Here is a 15316-nt window from a genome sequence, read left to right on the forward strand (position 1 = left end):
CGCCTTTCTTTCTCGCTGTCACTGAGGATGGCGCTTTTCTTTCTCGCAGTTACTGAGGATGGCGCCTTTCTTTCTCGCTGTCACTGAGGATGGCGCCTTTCTTTCTCGCTGTCACTGAGGATGGCGCCTTTCTTTCTCGCAGTCACTGAGGATGGCGCTTTTCTTTCTCGCAGTTACTGAGGATGGCTCCTTTCTTTCTAGCTGTCACTGAGGATGGCTCCTTTCTTTCTAGCTGTCACTGAGGATGGCGCCTTTCTTTCTCGCAGTCACTGAGGACGGCGCCTTTCTTTCTCGCAGTCACTGAGGACGGCGCCTTTCTTTCTAGCTGTCACTGAGGATGGCGCCTTTCTTTCTCGCAATCACTGAGGATGGCTCCTTTCTTTCTAGCTGTCACTGAGGGCGCCTTTCTTTCTCGCAGTCACTGAGGACGGCGCCTTTCTTTCTCGCAGTCACTGAGGACGGCGCCTTTCTTTCTAGCTGTCACTGAGGATGGCTCCTTTCTTTCTAGCTGTCACTGAGGGCTCCTTTCTTTCTCGCTGTCACTGAGGATGGCGCCTTTCTTTCTCGCAGTCACTGAGGACGGCGCCTTTCTTTCTCGCTGTCACTGAGGATGGCTCCTTTCTTTCTCGCTGTCACTGAGGATGGCGCCTTTCTTTCTCGCAGTCACTGAGGATGGCGCCTTTCTTTCTAGCTGTCACTGAGGATGGCGCCTTTTTTTCTCGCTGTCACTGAGGATGGCGCTTTTCTTTCTCGCAGTTACTGAGGATGGCGCCTTTCTTTCTCGCAGTCACTGAGGATGGCGCCTTTCTTTCTCGCAGTCACTGAGGATGGCGCCTTTCTTTCTAGCTGTCACTGAGGATGGCGCCTTTTTTTCTCGCTGTCACTGAGAATGGCGCCTTTCTTTCTAGCTGTCACTGAGGATGGCGCCTTTCTTTCTCCTACACAGAGATGATAATGACTTCTATTTCCAGCTCAGCCGCACGTCATCTTATGGGAAACATCTCCACGTCCCAGTCTGAGCATCTCATGGGGGCAGTGTTTATATACATATGGATTCAGCGGGTGGGAGGGGCGTATTAGTCTCCACCCTTGCGTCTACGGCGGCCATATTTGAATCGGGCAAAACACTTCAGCGTTTCCTTACTGCACTATCTCTCTACCTGAAGAGAACAACTCTGGATGCAGTTTGGGCATAATGTATTTTTTGTACTTTGGTCCAAGGTGTTTATCTTTCACAGCTTACATTTTTATTTTCATCACGTGACAAAACGCTACTTTTTCCATTTTAGTCATGTAACGTAACGTCTGCCCGGTTCAAAAATGGCGACCAAGAAAACCGCACTGGGCAGAGGTAATTAAAATGTATGTCTCCGCCTACTTCTGCTGATTGGTTGCTGGGACGCGGCTTGGGGCGGAGCGATGCTAGGTGCTTTGGCTGGAGCTAGCCGGCGCGCATGCGCGGACGTGTCAGAGTGGCGCTGCTCGCTTGGGATGGTGACTGTGTTGGGGTTGTCAGCAGCGGAGCCCTCACTGCTGCTCGGTATACAGCGCACGGCCGGCCTCGGCTCTGGTCCCGGGGCTGGGGTGACTGACGCCCGGACTCTCACAGGAGCACTAGGACCCGCCGGCCGGAGAAGGGGACAATCCCCGGGGGAGCAGTGACAGCCAGCAGCCGCGCAGCCTCGGAGGAATGATGAACAGGTTCAGAAAGTGGCTGTACAAACCCAAGGTAGGAGCTGAGCTGCTGCGGGCAGGACTGGCCCCTGGGGCCCCGTCAGGTGCTGTCAGGGAGCTCCTTCATCTCGTGTCCCAGAATGTGCAGCGCCTGTGTAGACAAGCAGCAGCGACCAGAGCAGCCACACCGGGGGAGACGGCACATACCTGGGCTGTGCCCCAGAGCTGCACTCACTGTGCTGCCGGTGCAGACAATGCACATACATTACTGAGCCTGTATTATTCCCCAGAGCTGCAGTCACTGTGTACATACATTACTGACCCTGAGTTACATCCTGTATTATACTCCAGAGCTGCACTCACTATTCTGCTGGTGCAGTCACTGTGTACATACATTACTGACCCTGACTTATCTCCTGTATTATACTCCAGAGCTGCACTCACTATTCTGCTGGTGCAGTCACTGTGTACATACATTACTGACCCTGACTTATCTCCTGTATTATACTCCAGAGCTGCACTCACTGTTCTGCCGGTACAGACAGTGTACATACATTACTGATCCTGAGTTACATCCTGTATTATACCCCAGAGCTGCGCTCACTATTCTGCTGGTGCAGTCACTGTGTACATACATTACATTACTGATCCTGAGTTACATCCTGTATTATACCCCAGAGCTGCGCTCACTATTCTGCTGGTGCAGTCACTGTGTACATACATTACTGATCCTGAGTTACATCCTGCATTATACTCCAGAGCTGCACTCACTATTCTGCTGGTGCAGTCACTGTGTACATACATTACATTACTGATCCTGAGTTACCTCCTGTATTATACCCCAGAGCTGCACTCACTATTCTGCTGGTGCAGTCACTGTGTACATACATTACTGACCCTGAGTTACATCCTGTATTATTCTCCAGAGCTGCACTCACTATTCTGCTGGTGCAGTCACTGTGTACATACATTACTGACCCTGAGTTATCTCCTGTAATATACTCCAGAGCTGCACTCACTATTCTGCTGGTGCAGTCACTGTGTACAAACATTACTGACCCTGACTTATCTCCTGTATTATACTCCAGAGCTGCACTCACTGTTCTGCCGGTACAGACAGTGTACATACATTACTGATCCTGAGTTACATCCTGTATTATACCCCAGAGCTGCGCTCACTATTCTGCTGGTGCAGTCACTGTGTACATACATTACATTACTGATCCTGAGTTACATCCTGTATTATACCCCAGAGCTGCGCTCACTATTCTGCTGGTGCAGTCACTGTGTACATACATTACATTACTGATCCTGAGTTACCTCCTGTATTATACCCCAGAGCTGCACTCACTATTTTGCTGGTGCAGTCACTGTGTACATACATTACATTACTGATCCTGAGTTACATCCTGTATTATACCCCAGAGCTGCACTCACTATTCTGTTGGTGCAGTCACTGTGTAAATACATTACTGATCCCGAGTTACATCCTGTATTATACCCCAGAGCTGCACTCACTATTCTGCTGGTGCAGTCACTGTGTAAATAAATTACATTACTGCTCCTGTACTGACCCTGAGTTCCATCCTGTATTATACCCCAGAGGAGCTGCACTCACTGGTCTGCCGGTACAGACAGTGCACATACATATCCTGTATTATTCCCAAGAGCTGCAATCACTGTGTACATACATTACACTACTGACCCTGAGTTACATCCTGTATTATACTCCAGAGCTGCACTGACTATTCTGCTAGTGCAGTCACTGTGTACATACATTACATTACTGACCCTGAGTTACATCCTGTATAATACTCCAGAGCTGCTCTCACTATTCTGCTGGTGCAGTCACTGTCTACATACATTACATTACTGATCCTGAATTACATCCTGTATTATACTCCAGAGCTGCACTCACTATTCTGCTGGTGCAGTCACTGTGTACATACATTACATTACTGATCCTGACTTACATCCTGTGTTATACCCCAGAGCTGCACTCACTATTATGGTGCAGTCACTGTGTACATACATTACATTACATTACTGACCTGAGTTACATCATGTATTATACACCAGAGCTGCACTCACTATTCTGCTTGTGCAGTCACTGTGTACATACATTACACTACTGATCCTGAGCTACCTCCTGCATTATACTCCAGAGCTGCACTCACTATTCTGCTGGTACAGACAATGCACATACATTACTGATCCTGTATTATTCACAAGAGCTGCAATCACTGTGTACATACATTACATTACTGACCTGAGTTACATCATGTATTATACCCCAGAGCTGCACTCACTATTCTGCTGGGGCAGTCACTGTGTACATACATTACATTACTGATCCTGAGTTACATCCTGTAATATACCCCAGAGCTGCACTCACTATTCTGCTGGTGCAGTCACTGGGTACATACATTACTGATCCTGAGTTACATCCTGTATTATACCCCAGAGCTGCATTCACTATTCTGCTGGTGCAGTCACTGTGTACATTACATTACTGATCCAGAGTTGCATCCTGTATTATACTCCTGAGCTGCACTCAATATTCTGCTGGTGCAGTCACTGTGTACATACATTTCATTACTGATCCTGAGTTACATCCTGTATTATACCCCAGAGCTGCACTCACTATTCTGCTGGTGCAGTCACTGTGTACATACATTTCATTACTGAAACTGAGCTACCTCCTCATTATACTCCAGAGCTGCACTCACTATTCTGCTGGTGCAGTCACTGTGTACATACATTACATTACTGATCCTGAGTTATGTCCTGTATTATACTCCAGAGCTGCACTCACTATTCTGCTAGTGCAGTCACTGTGTACATACATTACATTACTGATCCTGAGTTACATCCTGTATTATACCCCAGAGCTGCACTCACTATTCTGCTTGTGCTGTCACTGTGTACATATATTACATTACTGTTCCTGAGTTACCTCCTGTATTATACCCCAGAGCTGCACTCACTATTCTGCTGGTGCAGTCACTGTGTACATACATTACATTACTGATCCTGAGTTACCTCCTGTAATATACCCCAGAGCTTCACTCACTATTCTGCTGGTGCAGTCACTGTGTACATTACATTACTGATCCAGAGTTGCATCCTGTATTATACTCCTGAGCTGCACTCACTATTCTGCTGGTGCAGTCACTGTGTACATACATTTCATTACTGATCCTGAGTTACATCCTGTATTATACCCCAGAGCTGCACTCACTATTCTGCTGGTGCAGTCACTGTGTACATACATTTCATTACTGATCCTGAGTTACATCCTGTATTATACCCCAGAGCTGCACTCACTATTCTGCTTGTGCAGTCACTGTGTACATACGTTTCATTACTGATCCTGAACTACCTCCTGTGTTATACCCCAGAGCTGCACTCACTATTCTGCTGGTGCAGTCACTGTGTACATACATTACTGATCCCGAGTTACATCCTGTATTATACCCCAGAGCTGCACTCGCTATTCTGCTGGTGCTGTCACTGTGTACATACATTACATTACTGTTCCTGAGTTACCTCCTGTATTATACCCCAGAGCTGCACTCACTATTCTGCTGGTGCAGTCACTGTGTACATACATTACTGATCCTGAGTTACATCCTGTATTATATTCCAGAGCTGCACTCACTATTCTGCTGGTGCAGTCACTCTGTACATACATTACATTACTGATCCTGAGTTACAACCTGTATTATACCCCAGAGCTGCACTCACTATTCTGCTGGTGCAGTCACTGTGTACATTACATTACTGATCCTGAGTTACATCCTGTATTATACCCCACAGCTGCACTCACTATTCTGCTGGTGCAGTCACTGTGTACATACATTACATTACTGATCCTGAGTTACATCCTGTATTATACTCCAGAGCTGCGCTCACTATTCTGCTGGTGCAGTCACTGTGTACATTACATTACTGATCCAGAGTTGCATCCTGTATTATACTCCTGAGCTGCACTCACTATTCTGCTGGTGCAGTCACTGTGTACATACATTACATTACTGATCCTGAGTTACATCCTGTATTATACTCCAGAGCTGCACTCACTATTCTGCTGGTGCAGTCACTGTGTACATACATTTCATTACTGATCCTGAGTTACATCCTGTATTATACTCCAGAGCTGCACTCACTATTCTGCTGGTACAGTCACTCTGTACATACATTACATTACTGATCCTGAGTTACCTCCTGTAATATACCCCAGAGCTTCACTCACTATTCTGCTGGTGCAGTCACTGTGTACATACATTTCATTACTGATCCTGAGTTACATCCTGTATTATACCCCAGAGCTGCACTCACTATTCTGCTGGTGCAGTTACTGTGTACATACATTACATTACTGATCCTGAGTTACATCCTGTATTATACTCCAGAGCTGCGCTCACTATTCTGCTGGTGCAGTCACTGTGTACATACATTACATTACTGATCCTGAGTTACATCCTGTATTATACCCCAGAGCTGCACTCTCTATTCTGCTGGTGGAGTCACTGTGTACATACATTTCATTACTGATCCTGAGTTACATCCTGTATTATACCCCAGAGCTGCACTCACTATTCTGCTGGTGCAGTCACTGTGTACATACATTACATTACTGATCCTGAGTTACATCCTGTATTATACTCCAGAGCTGCGCTCACTATTCTGCTGGTGCAGTCACTGTGTACATACATTACATTACTGATCCTGAGTTACATCCTGTATTATACCCCAGAGCTGCACTCACTATTCTGCTGGTGCAGTCACTGTGTACATACATTACATTACTGATCCTGAGTTATATCCTGTACTATACCCCAGAGCTGCACTCACTATTCTGCAGTCACTGTGTACTTTGTAGTGTCGTGTTCTGGGTCCCGTTCTTCGCCCCTGCGGGGGGCCGCACATCTTTGGCGTTCTCTCACAGTGGCGAGTAGCCAGCGTGTATCGTAGATGAGTATCGGGTCGCCCGTGTGCGATGTTACACTACGGAGCCGTGTCGTGCTGACTCGCGTTTCTTATTTTTTTCATGGCTACTTACACAATGGAGAAGTGAAGTTCTCATCTTCTTCACACCTGGGATTGGATTCAGTGATCACACTCGCAGCCGACCTTGAGCCGAGGTTCATTTGTGTTTAGCATCTGATACTCTGGCAGGAAAGATTCTCTGACATATTAGCAGTTTTGGTTCCAGCTTGTTGCCTAGGAGACCGACCACCGCTGCCTTTTAGCTTGGACGCCCTGCTCTGAAGCTGGTTGGCAGTAGGAGGTAACGGTGCGCCCCAGTGACCCAGCTCAGCTTCACATCAATAGAATAGAGCTTGTTTTGCTATTTAGCAGCGGTGGTCGGTATCTAAGGCAACGAGCTGTAAATGGAAAAAAAAAATGGATTTCACGATGCTGCAGGTTTGTTTTGGGCAGAGTTTACAGCAGAGTCTCACCTGTATTTTCGGCGTGTTCAGTGATCTCTTCCTCCCCCTCCCAATATGCGCATACATAGCATAGCATTGCGCGTGTAATCGGAGACCATGTTATCTGCTCTGCTATAACATAAGCCTCTGCGGCAGAACAAGGGGATAGGTGACAGTCTCTGAGCCCTGTGCAGCTCTATTAAAGGCGTTCTACAGTCCTAACATTGGGCAGATCTCAAAGTGTTCAGTGACACCCCCCCTCCCCCCCAAGGATCATTTGTAATCTGTGGGGAAACTTAAGTGTTTAAGCTCTCTGCAGCGCCCCCCGCAGGGAAAATAAAGTGTCCATTCAGAATAATCAGCTTGGGTCCTCCACAAAGGGAGACTCTGTAAGAGATATGGACCCTTAACAGAGGACCCCTTCCCTTTAACTCATACATTCCTTTTGTCAATAAAGTTGCACTCATTTTTTTAGTCTGTAGTTTGTATTCTTTCGTCCTCTCAGACGTCTGATTTGCAGCTTGTGCCCTGATCTTAGTTTCAGATCTTTCTCTTGTGGGAGCGTCTCTCTCAGTAATATAGGCTGGATGTGGGCTCATAAATCAGCACAGCTTCTATCCTGCACGGATTTCCTCTTCATGTGCTTTCCTCCTTACCTGTACTATTGTTTTCTCTGCCCTCTTTGCAACTGTAGATACTTTCTTTTCTGGAGACTTGTGTAAAATCCGTGAGTTTTTTTTATTTTTTTATTTATTTATTTCATTTATTTTTTCCTTCGTGGATATATTTGGGTGCTTCTCCGACCTCCTGTGACCGGCGGATGATGGATCTAGTAGTTATATTTAGATGCCGGCTACTTGGGGACGTTCCTCTCTGGAGGGCGCCTGGTGAAATGTAGGGCACATATAATCCCGTACTTGTCACGTTCCGCCGCGGTCGCCCCCCCCACCAGTCCTCCATCGCTATCATTACCTGTGCCCAGAAGCTCGGCTAACCCACTTCTGTAGATCAGGTGTTATTACGCTCCGCCGGCACATTATTCTGCAGTGACCTGTTGTTCGTTGTGAGATCATTGCTTTCGGTGCCAAGGAATCTGAGCTCTGTTCTGCCCGGTCGCCTATGCCGCGCCGCTCTGATCTCATTCCTGTAAAGTGAAGCCTCAGTGTAAGTATGATATTAGGGGACCGCATTACACAAGCCCGAGGTTCTGACGACAGCCTGCGGGGACGTGCCGAGCATTTCAATAGCCGAATTTATCAATTATAGCTTGAAAACACATGAATGCCAATCTATTCTATTAAATAGACTGCTTACACGGTGTTCCAAATTATTATGCAGATGACATTTTTCTCGGATTTTCCTAAATGGTTGGTGCAAATGACAGTCAGTCTAATAAGTCATCACCCGTTAGATTATACATCGAATGTTATTGAAGAAACCTCCCAATGATAACAGCATAATCTCCAAAATGAATAAAAACTCAAAATGCACTGAAATTATTAGGCACAGTAGAATTTCTAAACATTTGATATGTTTTAAAGAACTGAAAATGCTCATTTGTGGAATTTGCAGCATTAGGAGGTCACATTCACTGAACAAAAAAGCTATTTAACTCCAAAACCTCCTTAGGGTACCGTCACACTATACCATTTCGATCGCTACGACGGTACGATTCGTGACGTTCCAGCGATATCGTTACGATATCGCTGTGTCTGACACGCAGCAGCGATCAGGGATCCTGCTGAGAATCGTACGTCGTAGCAGATCGTATGGAACTTTCTTTCATCGCTGGATCTCCCGCTGTCATCGCTAGATCGGTGTGTGTGACACCGATCTAGCGATGCGTTCGCTTGTAACCAGGGTAAACATCGGGTAACTAAGCGCAGGACCGCGCTTAGTAACCCGATGTTTACCCTGGTTACAAGCGTAAAACTAAAAAAAAACAAACAGCACATACTTACATTCTGGTGTCCGTCAGGTCCCTTGCCGTCTGCTTCCCGCACTTTGACTGCCGGCCGTAAAGTGAAAGCAGAGCACAGCGGCTGTGCTTTCACTTTCACTTTACGGCCGGCAGTCAGTGAGTGCGGGAAGCAGACGGCAAGGGACCTGACGGACACCAGAATGTAAGTATGTGCTGTTTGTTTTTTTTTTTAGTTTTACGCTTGTAACCAGGGTAAACATCGGGTAACTAAGCGCGGTCCTGCGCTTAGTTACCCGATGTTTACCCTGGTTACTCAGGGACCTCGTCATCGTTGGTCGCTGGAGAGCTGTCTGTGTGACAGCTCCCCAGTGACCACACTACGATTTACCTACGATCACGGCCAGGTCATATCGCTGGTCGTGATCGTAGGTAAATCGTATAGTGTGACGGTACCCTAACAGGCCAAGTTACATGATAACATAGGAGCCTTCTTTGATGTCACCTGCACAATTCTTGCATTCTTGAGATTTCTGCTTGTACGTCTTTGCATGAAGTCAGAATAGCTTCCCAGAGCTGCTGTATTCCATCCATCTGGACCATCCAGGGTTGCTCGACACTCATCAGTAAACAAGACTGTTTGAAAATTAGTCTTCATGTATGTCTGGGCCCACTGCAACCGTTTCTGCTCGTGAACACTGTTTAACCCCTTAGCGACCGCCGATACGCCTTTTAACGGCGGCCGCTAAGGGTACTTAAACCACAGCGCCGTTAATTAACGGCGCTGTGGAAAAAGTAAATAGCGCCCCCCAGAGTCACATTTTCTCCCGGGTCTCGGCTGCCGGGGGTAGCCGAGACCCCAGAGAACATGATTCGGGGTTTTTTTAACCCACCCCGCATTTGCGATCGCCGGAAATTAACCGTTTACCGGCGATCACAAAAAAAAAAAAACGCAATCTCTTTTTAATTTCTCTGTCCTCCGATGTGATCGCACATCGGAGGACAGAGAAAAGGGGTCCCAGGTGGCCCCCCAATACTTACCTATCTCCCCCGATGCTCCTCGTGGCTCCCGGTGGGCGCCGCCATCTTCAAAATGGCGGGCGCATGCGCAGTGCGCCCGCCGGCCGGCCCCGTGAGAATCTTTGGGGTCTCGGCTGCCGGGGGTAGCCGAGACCCCAAAGAGCATGATCGGGGTCGGTTTTACCGACCCCTGTTTTGCGATCGCCGGTAATTAACTGTTTACCGGCGACCGCAAAAAAAAAAAAAAAAGTCAAAGTGTAATTCTCTGTCCTCTGATGTGATCGCACATCAGAGGACAGAGAAATAGGGGGATTCGGGGACCCTGCCATACTCACCTGTGTCCCTGGGTCCTCCTGCTGCTCCTCCTGGCCGCCGGCAAAAGAAAATGGCGGGCGCATGCGCAGTGCGCCCGCCATCTGTCTCCATCTGCCGGCCGGCAGGAGAAGAGCAGTTGGGGTTAAAATTAGGGTTAGGAGTAGGGTTAGGGTCAGGGGTAGGGTCAGGGGTAGGGTTAGGGCTAGGATTAGGGTTAGGGCTAAATTTAGGGCTAGGGTTGGGGCTAAATTTAGGTTTAGGGTTGGGGCTAAATTTAGGGTTAGGCTTCTTTCACACTTACGTCGGTACGGGGCCGTCGCAATGCATCGGCCCGACATACCGACACACGTTGTGAAAATTGTGCACAACGTGGGCAGCGGATGTAGTTTTTCAACGCATCCGCTGCCCAATCTATGTCCTGGGGAGGAGGGGGCGGAGTTACGGCCACGCATGCGCGGTCAGAAATGGCGGATGCGACGTACAAAAAAATGTTACATTGAACGTTTTTTGTGTGCTGACGGTCCGCCAAAACACAACTGATCCAGTGCACGACAGACGCGACGTGTGGCCATCCGTCACGATCCGTCGGCAATACAAGTCTATGGGCAAAAAACGCATCCTGCTGGCACATTTGCAGGATCCGTTTCTTGTCCAAAACGACGGATTGCGACGGATGCCAAACGACGCAAGTGTGAAAGTAGCCTTAGGGTTAGGGTTGGGGCTAAAGTTAGGGTTAGAGCTGGGATTAGGGTTAGGGCTTGGATTAGAGTTGGTATTAGGGTTAGGGTTGGCATTAGGGTTATGCTTGGGATTAGGGTTAGGTTTAGGATTAGGGTTAAGGTTAGGGTTGTGATTAGGGGTGTATTGGGATTAGGGTTAGGTTTGAGGTTAGGGTTGAGATTAGGATTAGGGGTGTGTTGGATTTAGGGTTTTGATTAGGGTTATGATTAGGGTTGACATTAGGGTTGTTTTGGGGTAAGGGTTGTGATTATGGTTAGGGTTAGTGATTAGGATTATGGATCAGCTTGGGATTAGGGTTAGGGGTGTGTTGGGGTTAGGGTTGGAGCTAGAATTGGGGGGGTTTCCACTGTTTAGGTACATCAGGGGGTCTCCAAACACGATAGCCAATTTTGCGCTCAAAAAGTCAAATGGTGCTCCCTCCCTTCTGAGCTCTGCCGTGCGCCCAAACAGTGGGTTACCCCCACATATGGGGCATCAGCATACTCGGGATAAATTGAACAACCACTTCTGGGGTCCAATTTCTCTTGTTACCCTTGTGAAAATAAAAACTTGGGGGCTACAAAATCCTTTTTGTGGAAAAATATATATATATTTTTTTTATGACTCTGCATTCTAAACTTCTGTGAAGCACTTGGGCATTCAAAGTTCTCACCACACATCTATATAAGTTCCTTGGGGGGTCTAGTTTCCAAAACGGGGTCACTTGTGGGGGGTTACTACTGTTTAGGTACATCAGGGGCTCTGCAAACGCAACATAACGCCCACAGACCATTCTATCTAAGTCTGCATTCCAAAACGGCGCTCCTTCCCTTCCGAGCTCTGCCGTGCGCCCAAACAGTGGTTTACCCCCACATATGGGGCATCAGCATACTCAGGATAAATTGGACAACAACTTTAGTGGTCCAATTTATCATGTTACCCTTGTGAAAATAAAAACTTGGGGGCTACAATCTTTTTTGTGAAAAAAAAAAATATTTTTTATTTTCACGACTCTGCATTCTAAACTTCTGTGAAGCACTTGGGCATTCAAAGTTCTCACCACACATCTAGATAAGTTCCTTGGGGGGTCTAGTTTCCAAAATGGGGTCACTTGTGGGGGGTTACTACAGTTTAGGTACATCAGGGGCTCTGCAATCGCAACATAATGCCCACAGACCATTCTATCAAAGTCTGCATTCCAAAAAGGCGCTCCTTCCCTTCCGTGCTCTGCCGTGCGCCCAAACAGTGGTTTACCCCCACATATGGGGTACCAGCATACTCAGGACAAATTGGACAACAACTTTTGGGGTCCAATTTCTCTTGTTACCCTTGTCAAAATAAAAACTTGGGGGATAAAAAATCTTTTTTGTGGAAAAAAAAAATATTTTTTATTTTCACGACTCTGCATTATAAACTTCTGTGAAGCACTTGGGCATTCAAAGTTCTCACCACACATCTAGATAAGTTCCTTAAGGGGTCTAGTTTCCAAAATGGGGTCACTTGTGGGGGGTTTCTACTGTTTAGGCACATCAGGGGCTCTCCAAACGCGACATGGCGTCCAATCTCAATTCCAGCCAATTCTACATTGAAAAAGTAAAACGGCGCTCCTTCACTTCCAAGCTCTGCCATGCGCCCGAACAGTGGTTTACCCTCACATATGGGGTATCGACGTATTCAGGAGAAATCGCACAACAACTTTTGTGGTCTAATTTCTCCTGTTACCCTTGTGAAAATAAGAATTTGTGGGCGAAAAGATCATTTTTGTGTAAACAAAAGCGATTTTTTTTTTATTTTCACGGCTCTACGTTATAAACTTCTGTGAAGCACTTGGGGGTTCAAAGTGCTCACCACACATCTAGATAAGTTCCTTAAGGGGTCTAGTTTCCAAAATGGTGTCACTTGTGGGGGGTTTCCACTGTTTAGGCACATCAGGGGCTCTCCAAACGTGACATGGCGTCCGATCTCAATTCCAGCCAATTCTGCATTGAAAAAGTCAAACGGCGCTCCTTCTCTTCCAAGCTCTGCGGTGCACCCTAACAGTTGTTTACCCCCACATATGGGGTATTGGCGTATTCAGGAGAAATTGCATAACAACATTTATGGTTACATTTCTGTTTTTACACTTGTGAAAATAAAAAAAATGGTTCTGAATTAAGATGTTTGCAAAAAAAAGTTAAATGTTCATTTTTTCCTTCCACATTGTTTCAGTTCCTGTGAAGCACGTAAAGGGTTAATAAACTTCTTGAATGTGGTTTGAGAACCTTGAGGGGTGTAGTTTTTAGAATGGTGTCACACTTCATTATTTTCTATCATATAGACCCCTCAAAATGACTTCAAATGTGATGTGGTCCCTAAAAAAAAATGGTGTTGTAAAAATGAGAAATTGCTGGTCAACTTTTAACCCTTATAACTCCCTAACAAAAAAAAATTTAGTTTCCAAAATTGTGCTGATGTAAAGTAGACATGTGGGAAATGTTATTTATTAACTATTTTTCATGACATATCTCTCTAATTTAAGGGCATAAAAATACAAAGTTTGAAAATTGCAAAATTTTAAAAATTTTCGCCATATTTCCGTTTTTTTCATAAATAATCGCAAGTAATATCGAAGAAATGTTACCACTAACATGAAGTACAATATGTCACGAAAAAACAATCTCAGAATCAGCGGGATCCGTTGAAGCGTTCCAGAGTTATAACCTCATAAAGTGACAGTGGTCAGAATTGCAAAAATTGGCTCGGTCATTAAGTACCAAATTGGCTCTGTCACTAAGGGGTTAAGTGTGGCTGAATAGAAGGTTTATGAACCACAGCAAGCCTTTGAAGGATCCTACACCTTGAGGTTTGAGGGCGGCACCAGCAGCTTCAAATAACTGTTTGCTGCTTTGTAATGGTATTTTGTGCAGCTGCTCTCTTAAGGTACCGTCACACATAACGATATCGTTAACGAAATCGTTATGCGTGACAGCGACCAATGATCAGGCCCCTGCTGTGACATCATTGGTCGCTGGGGAAAGTCCAGAACTTCATTTTGGTCGCTGATCTCCCGCTGACATCGCTGAATCGGCGTGTGTGACGCCGATCCAGCGATGTCTTCACTGGTAACCAGGGTAAACATCGGGTTACTAAGCGCAGGGCCGCGCTTAGTAACCCGATGTTTACCCTGGTTACCATTGTAAAAGTTATAAAAAAACACTACCTACTTACATTCCTGTCACGTTCCTCAGCGTCAGCTTCCCTGCGTCCCCCAGTGTCAGCGCCGGCCGTAAAGCAGAGCACAGCGGTGACGTCACCGCTCTGCTTTCCGGCCAGCGCTTACACAGTGCAGGGAAGCTGACGCCGGGGGACGCGACAGGAATGTAAGCATGTAGTTTTTTTTTTTTTTTTACTTTTACAATGGTAACCAGGGTAAACATTGGGTTACTAAGCACGGCCCTGCGCTTAGTAACCCGATGTTTACCCTGGTTACCTGGGGACTTCGGCATCGTTGGTTGCTGGAGAGCTGTCTGTGTGACAGCTCTCCAGCGACCAAACAGCGACGCTGCAGCGTCGCTAAATGTGACGGTACCCTTAATCCAATGAATTTGTCTGGCAGAAACCTTCCTCATTATGCCTTTATCTGCATGAACTCTGTCTGTGCTCTGTTTGTCACAAATCTCTTCACAGTATGATGATCACAAAGTTTTTGTGAAGTATTTTTTCATACCTTGTCCAAGGCATTGCACTATTTAACGCTTTTCAGCAGCAGAGAGATCCTTTTTATTTCTCATATTGCTTGAAACCTTTGGCCTGCATAATAATGTGGAACATCATTTTTAAGTATTTTTCCTTTAATTAGAATCACCTGGAAAACTAATTATCACATGTGTTTAAGATTGATTTCAGTTATCTATTGAGCCCTGAGACACAATACCATCCACGAGTTTATTTGAAAAACAAAACAATTAAATTTTATGACACTTAAATCCAATTTGCATAATAATTTGGAACACAGTGTAGACCTGATGATGCTGGTGTACTTGCTCTGAAATTCCTTGTCAGAATGTCTGTGTAATCCCGATATTAAAATAAGAATTATTTTTTTTTAGGAGTCCAGCAGTGTATTCAGTCTGACAGCTGCAGCTTGTACTGAGCAGCTTCAGATCTCAGCAGGGAGGAGGGTCATTGAGGAGATGTTAATCTGGCTCTGTGGGCAGAGATTCAGCAGCAGCAGGAAGGGGTGACACTGAGGAGT

The 15316-nt window shown here is 46.2% G+C and overlaps 1 protein-coding gene across 3 annotated transcripts in view; it reads left to right on the forward strand.

The window, feature by feature from the left end:
* The first annotated feature begins 1454 nt into the window (after nucleotides 1–1454).
* ZFYVE28 (zinc finger FYVE-type containing 28) overlaps nucleotides 1455–15316 on the forward strand; it is a 160910-nt gene continuing 147048 nt past the window's right edge. For 2 of the 3 annotated variants that reach the window (XM_069744873.1, XM_069744874.1), the window contains exon 1: nucleotides 1467–1729. In XM_069744873.1, the coding sequence (XP_069600974.1) occupies nucleotides 1691–1729 (39 nt within the window). In that variant the 5' untranslated portion in view covers nucleotides 1467–1690. Of the gene's footprint in view, nucleotides 1730–15316 lie in introns of all 3 variants that reach the window. The other variant, XM_069744875.1, reaches the window with a different exon arrangement.

This window comes from Ranitomeya imitator, chromosome 1, assembly GCF_032444005.1.
Source record: "Ranitomeya imitator isolate aRanImi1 chromosome 1, aRanImi1.pri, whole genome shotgun sequence".
Lineage (NCBI taxonomy): Eukaryota > Metazoa > Chordata > Amphibia > Anura > Dendrobatidae > Ranitomeya > Ranitomeya imitator.